The 10,698-nt window shown below is 48.6% G+C and overlaps 1 protein-coding gene across 1 annotated transcript in view; it reads right to left on the reverse strand.

The window, feature by feature from the left end:
• Positions 1-1,872: 1,872 nt before the first annotated feature.
• The window catches only part of PARL (presenilin associated rhomboid like), an 83,302-nt gene continuing 74,476 nt past the window's right edge, over positions 1,873-10,698 (reverse strand). The window contains exons 10-11 of the mRNA XM_042780291.1: positions 2,460-2,577; positions 1,873-1,953 (exon numbers count right to left, since the gene is read on the reverse strand). Of these exons, the coding sequence (XP_042636225.1) occupies positions 1,873-1,953; positions 2,460-2,577 (199 nt within the window). The remainder of the gene's footprint in view (positions 1,954-2,459; positions 2,578-10,698) is intronic.

Genomic DNA, 10,698 nt, shown 5'->3' on the forward strand with positions numbered 1-10,698 from the left:
ATGGTGCTTAGGCAGGAAAGAATAATTTTAACAGTTGTGCTTTACTGGCTGTGTATTGTGCACCAGGCACTATACTAAACACCCTGCACATAACAAATCTTCTTAGCAAGCCAGCAAGTCTCGCTTTACAGATGGCCAAACTGAAGCTCAGGTTGCTTACAGTGAGGAGAAGCCAAGGTTTGAGCCCAAGGTTAGCTTCAAAAACTCCTGGATGGTGGGTGGGGGGCCGTTAAACATGAAAGAGGAGAGGTTGGTGGACTCTGAAACACTGCATATGACACCAGTGTAGATCTGCAGCCAGCCCTGAGGTTGGAAGTTCCTTAGGATTTTCAGGGCTCCCAGGGACACTAGCATTAACGATGGTACATTAAGGTCCTTGATACCAAGAGAGAAAGAAGTATGAGAAAGTGCTCATGTTTATAAGTAATTTAAAGAAAGAAATTAACAAGTAATTGAAATGGTACATTTCTGCATTTTAGTAAAATTTGAGATTGTACGGTTAATCTTCATTTCCCACAGAATGCCCAGCTGGCAGTCTCATCTCAGAAACCTCTAACATACAAACCAATTAAATCTGAAATAATAGAACCCTTTGTATGGGTTTGGTTTCCCTGTAAAATGATCCTCTCATCAGGGCATCTCCTCTGCTGGAGGGAAGGGCTGTGCCTGTCAGAGCCGTCCTCTCTGAGGGACAGCTGGAAACAGGTGGCCCCTCCTCATCTAGGGTGCTTGTAAAGTTTTGACAACCCCCTCCCAGGGTTTACAGCACTTGTGGGCTGGAGAGGGGAAAGACCCAAAGGGAAATCTTTTTGTGTCCTTACCAAAAAAAAGCCCCAAGCTTTTGCTTTCAGGGTCTGAGAAGAGTCCTAAAACAGACAAGTTCCCCATGGCCACACTGACTGGTATTTATGGAGAGAGTTGGTGTTTTCTATCCGCCTTCCAAAGATAAACAAGCAGCCTCCTCAGGCAGGGGTAAGCTTCCTGACGCAGTCAGTGTGAGCAGTGCAGGGGTGAGGTTGTGGCGTTGGTTTAGATGATGTTTTAAGGTCTTTAAGGGACTGAGGCAAATGCCACCTTCCCAAAAATGGGCTTCTGATTCTTAGTGTGGGTAGTACTTCCCTTCTAATCATCAATTATGTTAGAGGGAAAACAGAAATTAGTAAAACAAGGGGCCCAGTTGTTAGAAATCTCCCACAAGATGTCATTCATTCAGCCACTCATCCCAAGAAATGTTTTCTTAAAACAAGGATCATCTTGGCCATAAAGAAATGTCTTTGAAATTGAATCTCTATGAATGACATTATTTCTTTTGGAAACCTCTTCCTGGTTACTTAGCATCACCCTGAGTCACATGCAGGTGAGAACCTGAATTTCTTCTACAAGGTGGAGCCATTTGTAGGAGAATCCACAGACATCACCATAAAATCATCATGCATCCTGGGGAGACAATAAAAGTGTGCACTGCTGGTTCTTTAGTGACCTTCTAAGTTCATATTCTTTAGCTCCCATGGGCCAATTTAGGTCACAGTAGAACTGATCTTCAACTATTGTGAGGTTGGCACCGTGTTCTTCAGATTTGAAAACTGAAGGATGGCCAAAAGGGGCTGCTAAAAAGAGACTGAAGGTTTCCTCAAAATCCGCGAGGGAGGAGAAAGTGTTGAGGCTGAGCTGAGTTGAGATACTGTTTCCATTTGTCCCTCATCTGTTTCAAGCCTGATCCAGCAGCCATGGACAGTCCTGAGAGGAGTCTAGCAGTGAGACTTGGGCCATACCCTCTTGTGAGGACATGAGGGCATGTGCCGTGGTCCCACCACAGTCTTCTGGTGGTCCGAAGAAAGCCACAGCTACTGCTGCCCTCTAGAGTCTGGCCAGTCACACATTGAGAATCCGAGGCGCTGGAGCCTGAAAGATGGCTGAAGGGTTGGGAGCAAATTTCTTCCTCACCTCTGGGACCTGAAAAATGAAATGTGGTCAGCAGGCCTTTTCCTTAACTACCCCCCGACACCCACCAGCTCCAGAGTGGAAAGTTGAGACTCCTAATCTTAGGGTCATACAGCACACAGACCTTCCGTTCTATTCAGGTGGAATCTGAACTGGCCCCACCTCCCCATCTTCTCGTTCCTCTAACAGAAATGTTCAGGTATGCAGAAGGGCTGGTCACTAGCACTCAGTGGTCACCAAGGGTAAAACTCGGATTTAGGAGAGGAAAGCCCCTGTTCACCAAAAAGACCAGCACTACGGGCATGCCCATGGCTAATAACGAAGAAGTTACCTTGGTTTTCTGTTTGTCAAGGGACAAGTGGTTGGGCACTCAGACACTGCTGTCCCTGGCCAGCTATACTGTCATTTTACACCAGCAACATCTGATTCCATGTCCCTAAACTGGAAAACACCTCTGCTCTCACAACCCTGCACTGGGCCCCCAGCCACTCGGCCTTGCAGCACCACTTCAGGCTGACCTGGAAGCTGGCTTCGGAGCTTCTGTCCCATCCAGAGCTGTGGGTTGTAATGATCGTGGCTGGTTTCACCTTTGTGGCTCTTGATGGCTTCACTCCTGTCCAGGCCTGGAATTCCTGTCTGAGACAGAGTATAGCCACAACCTTGCATAGGCCCCCCCCGCCCCGACTCACACTCCCACAGAAGCCACTGCTTGGGTGCACCACGCTTCCTGGAATGTCCCAGCTCTCTGCTGCAGTCCTGCCTCAGCTCCAGGCTGCCCTTTACCTCTCCACCCCTTACAGAGACGGATGTGGCAAACCATATACTCCCTGGTCAGATCCCGTTCTGGGGAAAGCAGGTCTGAGTTGACCTGCTCTTTACTCCATTAGGAAATCAGCTGCCTTCTGTCAGCAACTTAGAGGAGCTGCGTTTTGACACTCACTTCCACCTGACCCTCCCACCCTGAGCACCTAAGAAAATAGGAGCAAAGCTGTTCCCACATTACACCAAGAAACGGCTCTGGGGCCATGGGAGTTAGGAGCAGAGCTTTAGCATCTGGCTCTTACTCATCCAAGGAACAGATGGACCTGGAATGTGCTAGGTTTGGGAGACAGTCCCAGCCCTACCTCTAGAGCTCTCTCTCTGTCTCCGTTCTAAGTGGAATTCTCCCACTTCTCCAGGGAACCAGAACTGGTGGAGGTCAGTGGCCTCCAGCCCAGGTCACTGGTGGCCATTTATATCCAGAGGCAGTGCCAGCCTGCACAGTGCCAGGCACAGCCGGGGGCCTTCATTCCTTGTAGCTGTGGTTGCGAATGACGAGGGAAAAAGAAGGCTCTATCTTAATGCTTTCTTCTTTTTTTTAACCTAACATATGCAAATTAACTTCCTTATTAACTCCTACAATGAGAATGAATCGTAATGATCATTTTAAAAACCTAAAAGATGGTCTGGCTTTTCCATGGTTCTGTGGATGTGGGAGTAGGTCCTCGGATGGGACGTCAATGTACTTTGCTGTTACTGAAAGGTTGGACGTTCAGGTCCACCCAGAGGTGCTCAGAAAGCAGACCTGGCAGTCTACCTCCAAAGACCAGCCATAGGACACCCGCATGGAGTCAGAGCTCAGTGGCAGCTGGTTTGGTTTTTGGTTTGGTGCATACCCACAGGACACTGCACATGTGCACCAGTGTGAGCTGCGAGGGAAGGTCTCCAGACGGGGGAAAGCTGGCTCCCTGCAAGGAAGCAACAAGACTGTCACTGCCTTGTTCATCCTTGTAGAGAATTTTTTTTTTTTTTTTTTTTTAAAGATTGTAAGCACCCTGAACATCCAGAGCTGAATTTTTCAGAGCTGCCTTTTTTGGGACTTTTGGAACTGGGGAAAAAAATAAAAAATGAAATTATATATATATATATATTGTTGTTGTTATGTGCCATCGAGTCAAGCCCGACTCATAGCGACCCCTCCTTGGGTTTCCAAGGCAGTATCACTACGGAAGTAGGATTGCCCAACCTTCCTTCCGAGGAGTGGCTGGTGGGTTTGAACCGCCAGCCGTCTGGTTAGCAGGCAAGTGTCTTAGCCACTATGCTACCAGAGCTCCCTATATATATATATATATATATATATACACACACACACACACATATATATATATACACACACAAACACACACATTTTTTCTCCCTTCACCCAAATTAATGTATGTACGTCTGCCCTCCCTCCCCCACCGACTCCAGGTAACCATCAAAGAATATTTTTTGTGTGAAATCCTTTTCTTGACTTTTTACAATGTTGTTGTTGTTGTTATGTGCCATCGAGTCAGCCCTGACTCATAGCGACCCCTCCTTGGGTTTCCGAGGCAGTATCACTACGGAAGTAGGATTGCCCAACCTTCCTTCCGAGGAGTGGCTGATGGGTTTGAACCGCCAGCCATCTGGTGAGCAGTCAAGTGCCTTAGCCACTATGCTACCAGAGCTCCTATTATACTTGTCCTTTGTGATTGATTAATCCCACTTAGCATAGTGGGCTCTGAGTTCATCCATGTTTTCCAGATGCATCATTGTTCCTTAACGTTACTCTATTGTATGTATGTGCCATAGTTTGTTGACCCATTCCTCCATTGATGGATATTTAGGTGGTTTCCATCTTTTTGGTATTGTGAATAGTGCTGCGATGCGTGTGCATGTGTTCATGTCACAGCTCTTATTTCTGTAGGATATTACCTAGTAGGATTGCTGGATCATATGGTATTTTTATTTCCAACTTTTGAAGGAAGCACCATACTGTATTCCACAGTGGTTACACTTATTTTAAGTCCCACCAACAGTGTATGAGGGTTCCAGTCTCCACACCCTCAACAGCATTTGTTATTTTCTGTCTTGTTGAACTTTGCTATTAGTGCTTGGGTAAGATGATACCTCATTGTTGCTTTGATTTGGACCTCTCTAATAGATTGCAAGCATTTCTTCACGTATTTGAAGTAACTTACGTGAAGGAAAATTTAACTCCTCAATTCCTCTGAACCAAAAAACCCTATTTATTTCAATTTTACTCTGTCAACTCTTCTTTAGGCAGTGAGTTCATGGCAGGAGAGAGTGCCTGTGCCAGGTGTGCCCGGCCAAGGTATGTTCTGTGGACAAGAGTCTAGCTGGCCAAAGTCCATACCCACATATAGGTGGGGAGCCCACAGCCCAGGCAGGACCCACCCTTGCTGTATATCAGGCCCATGGTCAACAGAGCTTCTCCTCTTGGGCAGCAGCACAGCCGGGGCACTGCAGGCAGGCCACATGGCAGGGGTCTGGGCTGTCCAGTCAGTACTCGGATGCTCGAGGTGCCAGAAGGCAAACAAGACCAGAGCCCTATCAGAGAATTTTTGCTTCTGAAGCTGTAAGGTTCCAAAGACCAGCTGCCCAAACCATCTGCTGCTCTCTTTCTCCTGGGGCAGCACGTCCTCCCCCGGGCACTGCCCTTCTGTCTGCAAACTGCTTCTCAGGTCTAAGCTGAGCCTCAGGTTTGACAGCCTGAACCTGCAGCCCCAAGTGGCTGTGGGGGTCCCAGAGCAGGAAGCCAGGGCCTTGACTAGAACAATCCCTGTGGCTGCTAGAAGACACAGAGAGGAACCCCCTAAAGGTGGGGCAGTGGGTGCTGGTGCTGGAGCCCCTGCCAAAGAGGACTGCAGGGGGACAGAGAAGGGAGAGCAAAGATGGAACCAGCAGGGCCTGGTGACTGCCCAGGAGAGAAGGTGGCAGCCGCCAAAGACAGCCAGACGGAGGGCTCGGGCCAAGAAGATAATAGACAGGACTAGCCACACCCACTGTGTGCCTCCACTTACAGTATTCCAATCATCGTCCACCTCGTGTGTGCCAGGAAGAGCAGAGGCTGTAGCCCTCACTGCACGGCAGCATGGAGAGCCCTGGACTGGGTGTCAGGGCCTGGATTCAGCCCAAAGTGGCTTCAGACAAATTCCTTAACCTCTCTGAGCCTGTTTCCTGTGCTGAGAAACGGGGCGACTAATCTCTGTGCATGATATTATTGTGACCCTTGGTGATGGGCATCTGGAAATGTGGGAGTCAAGTATTGTGGAACTGTAGCATTAGCCTTTACTATCCCACCCAAGAAGGAAGGAGAGATGAGTGAGGAAGGAGTCTGGGACTGTCTTCCAGAAGTGGGTGGAGTTTGGCCAAAAGCAAAATGAACAACCCTGAGAGCAGAATGCATGAGGGGAGACTCTGGGATGGCTAGCCAGGGGGAGGAATCCTGGCTGGCTACGAGCAGGACCACCATGCCCACCTAGCCAGACAGGTGAGGCAGGCCAGTTCTCATGTACCTGGCAAGGCAGGGCTGCTGGGTGGGAAGGTTGGGGTCCAGGGGTGTCTGGGCAGCCACTTGGAAACCCTGAGTCAGAAGTGGCCACATGTCCACTTTGATATCTTTGGATTCCCTGCATCTGTTACGTCTCTGTTCTCTGAGTTTCTTTAAATAGTTTGCATAGGTGATACGCATCTTGCAAGAAGGCAGGCTGCAGAGCTGAGAAGTGAAGGGTCCCTAGGCCTGTGGCATTGCTAGGGGAGCCAGGCAGAGCAGTGATTCTCTCCCGGGGGGTGGGGCACGCACGGGCCCAGGCAGCCAAGCTTTCTTTTCTTGCTTTGCAGATGAGGACATAGTCAGAGGCCCACTAACCCACCTGGGTTTACAAACCAGGCAGTGAGCGATCCCATGAGTCCCCACTCCTATGTGCCAGTCCTTTTCCACCACAGCAGAGCACAGGGCAAAAACTAAGTGATTGAGAGGAGATGGCAGCCTAGGGATGACAACCTATTATTGGTAGTGGTGCTGTCAAGTCCGTTCTAACTCATAGCAGCCCTACATGCAACTGAACGAAACGCTGCCTGGTCCTGTGCCATCCTTACACTCCTTTGAGCCTCCTATTGCACTGTGTCAATCCATCTTGTTGGGGGTCTTCCTCTTTTTCACTGACCCTCTGCTTTACTACGCTTGATGTCCTTCTCCAGGGATTGGTTCCTTCTGGTAACATGTCCAAAGTTATGTGAAACAAAGTCTCGCCATCCCCTCACTTCTAAGGAACAATTTTGCTGTACTTCGAAAACAGAGATGTTCATTCCTCTGGTATATTGAATATTCTTCTCCAGCGCCATAATTCAGATGCCCCAATTCTTACTCATTATTCTTATTCTTTGTCCAGCTTTCACATGCATATATGGCAATTGAAAATACATTGGCTTGGGTCAGACTCACCTTAGTCCTCCAGGTGACATATTTGCATTTTAACACTTTGCAGAGAGCATCTTTTGCAGCAGACTTGATTTCTTGATGGTTGCTTCCATGGGTGTTGATTTTGGGTCCATATAAAATGAAATCTTTGACAACATCAGTATTTTCTCCAACAACAGCCTGTGGTGGGCACAGAGTTGGGCTCTGAGTCTGGACAGACTTTGAGTCCACTCCCTGCCTGCCATGAGCAGCTGTGTGAACTTGAGCCAGTGGCCCAGGTTCCTCATCTGTAGGATGGGGACGGTGATGACTGATCCCGACCCCACAGTGTTCTTGTGAGGCTTCAGGAAGATGATCCGTGGAGAATGCAGAGCCTGGCGCCTCCACTGTACACAGTTCTAGTTACCCGATGCTGCTTTCCTGAGCTGAAGTGATCTCCCTGCAGGCTCCATCCCTTGTCCTCGTTCTGACACCCAGGACATGCCTGCTCCTTCCTCCTCCCTTGGCCACTGAGCCCTCCAAAGTCGGCTGCAGACATGACCTCAGGTCACCAGGAGATGTCTTTTCCAGACCACTTACTTTCTGGCCCCTTGATGTGACAGACCACCCACAGCACTGCTGCTCAGAGTCTGCCTGCCACTGAGGTTGAGCATGTGGTCCATGAACGCAAGACCCACCCTATAACCACTTATCATCAAATTCCTTAAAAAGTTCAGACCTACGAAGGAATCTTCTGGGAAGATGGAATGTTCTGTATGTCCCGGTAATGGTGCTGTTACTTGGGCATACCCATTTGTCAGAAGTCATCCATCTACGTATACACTCAAAATGCGTGAATTGTATTGTATGGAAATTATACCTCAACATAGTTGATTTTTAAACATAATGAAGTTGGGGATAAAGTTCATACCTTTTGGCCCTATAATTCCACAGGTAGGAATTTACCGCAGAGAAATGAGCTGACTAAAGGTTACACTACAAGGATGCTCATCACTTTGGTTTTTATTTTAAAATTTGTGGGTTTTTTTAAAAAATGGGTAATACGTGTACGTATTTAAAAAAAAAAAAAAAAAGAAGAGTAGAGTCTCTCGTCCATCTGTGGCAGATCCCTGCCCTGCTTCTGCCCCTCAGAGGAGCATTTTCTCACATGTCCATGCTCAGAAGTATTCTGTGCTTTGAGCAACTTCAATACAGGCATACCTCGTTTTATTGTACCTCACAGATACTGTTTTACACATAGAAGGTTGTGCCTCAAGCAGGTAGGTGTATCTGCTGCTTGTGTCTCACATTTTGGTCATTCCCACAGTATTTAAAAAACTTTTTCAAAATGCTGTTGCACACTTAATAGACTACAGTATGCTGTAAACATAACTTCTCTATGCACTGGGAAACCAAAAAAAATTTGTGTGACTCACTTTATTGCAATATTCCCTTTATTGTAGTGGTCTGGAACCAAACCTGTTATCTCTCTGCAGTATGTCTGTATTAATATCCCCTTTTAAAACAAAATATTGGCATATTACACCTGCTGTCTGCACCTTCCTTTTTTGATGTATACTGAAGCTTCATCATATCCCATCCTGTCAGTGTGCCCTAGTTTACCAGTCCCAGTGTCCCTAGGACACAGATTATGTCCATCTTCTTCTATACACTGTTGCAGGGTACCCAAGACCCCTTACTCCTCATCCCACGCTGTAGGGAACATTCCTAGAAGCCAAATAGTTGGTCCAAATGAACAGTAGTGTTTTTTAATAGACTCAGAACACCCTAAATATTCCATAAGAAAACCCAAAACCCACTACCATTGAGTCGAATCTCAATTTATAGTGACCCTATAGGACAGAGTAAGGAGCTCTGGTGGTGGTGTGGTTGAGGTACTTGGCTGCTACCCAAAAAGTCAGGTTCAAACCCATCAGCCACTTCATGAAAGAAAGATGAGGCTGTCTGCTTCTGTAAAAATTTACACCCTTAAAACCCAATAGGCTTAGCTGAGATAGAATCAACTCGGTGGCAATGAGTTTGGTTGGTTGGTTCTAGGACAGAGTAGAGTCACTCCATAGCGTTTCCAAAGCTGTAATTTTTAGGGAAGTACATTGCAACATCTTTCTGTGGCAGAGTGCCCAGTGCTTTTTAACCACCCATCTTTTGATCAGCTGAGGGCTTTAACCAGTGCTGCAGCAGGGATCCCTATATTCCTTAACAGAGTAGATAAAACTTTGTCTATCCATAGGATAAACATCTGTACGTCTATTCAAGTTTATGTTGTAGAGAACACCTAGTAACAGTGACAGACAGAAAAAATAATTAAAAAAAAAAAAAAAACCACTGCCGTCAAGTGGATTTCGATTCATAGCGACCCCTCTTTGGGTTTCCCAGGCTATATCACTATGGAAGTAGGTTGCCCAACTTTCCTTCCCAGGAGGGGCTAGTGGGTTTGGACCGCCAGCCTTCTGGTTAGCAAATGCCTTGTACACCAAGAATCATGAGATATGTAAGTGGACATGCTCTCAAATGCATGTTAAGGATTAGAAAGAAATGACAGTTTGCGTTTGGGGTAAAGGAGGTATTTTATTGTAATTTCTATTGTTTCTGTTTTCCTACAGTGAATATGTATTACTTTTGTAGTAAGAGAAAGAAGGGAGAAAGCCCTGCATTGTTCAGGTGGAGAGCTCGGGTGGGCAGGAACCACGGGCCTGTCCTCAGCTGAATCATGTCAACAGCCCTCACTCAGCCAGTGGAATCTTGTAGGAACCACCTATTCAGGAGTCCTGTGCTCCATCCTCAACACCACTCAGCCTTTCCACAGAGGTCACTGACCAGAGGGAGCGCTGTAGCTGGCCTGGGCTCACCCCTTTTAGGCCCACCCAGTGGGAGTTAAGTGGAAGCAGATCCAACTGAGTCAAGGCAGGCCTTTCTGACAGGGCTGATCAAGAGGGGTGCAGGCTGCCCAGTGAGATAGTGAGCTCCCCATCAGTGGAAGTGCTCATCCACGCTGAGTCTGGTCGGGCAGCAGCGAAGGCGACGCCTCAAGTGCCCGGGGGCCAAAAGGAGATACAACATTTAAGGCCGTCTGCAACCCTCTCTCTTCCCACCCACCCGCCGCCCTCTCGACTCCGTGCCTCAGTTTACTCCAACCAGGGGTGTTCTTGACGCGATGCGTTTCCCTGCCCCCGCCCAATACCTGTATGACGTGGTCGCTGCTGGAGCCGCGTCCGCGTCGCCGATGGGGAGCACGTAGACCCCTTGGCCGCCGTGCGCAGGGGGTCTGTCCCTGCGACCGCCGGTCCCCGCTCCGCGCCCCTGCGGAGTATCCCTGGGCGCCGTCCGCACGCCGAAGTCGCTCTGGTACTGAGTGAGCGGCACGTCCCGGTCGGGGTCCGAGACGCCGGTGGGAACCGGGTCCCTGCGCGAGGCGGTGCCGCCCGGACCCGGCTCCTCGCTCTCGAGGTCCGAGTAGCTGTGCAGGGTCAGCGGCACCGCCACGTCGGAGCGGTCCAGCTGGTTCCAGCGCCGCGCCAGGCAGCAGAGGCGGC

Source organism: Orycteropus afer, unplaced genomic scaffold, assembly GCF_000298275.1.
Source record: "Orycteropus afer afer isolate SDZICR_OR568_19922 unplaced genomic scaffold, OryAfe1.0 scaffold00032, whole genome shotgun sequence".
Taxonomy (NCBI): domain Eukaryota; kingdom Metazoa; phylum Chordata; class Mammalia; order Tubulidentata; family Orycteropodidae; genus Orycteropus; species Orycteropus afer.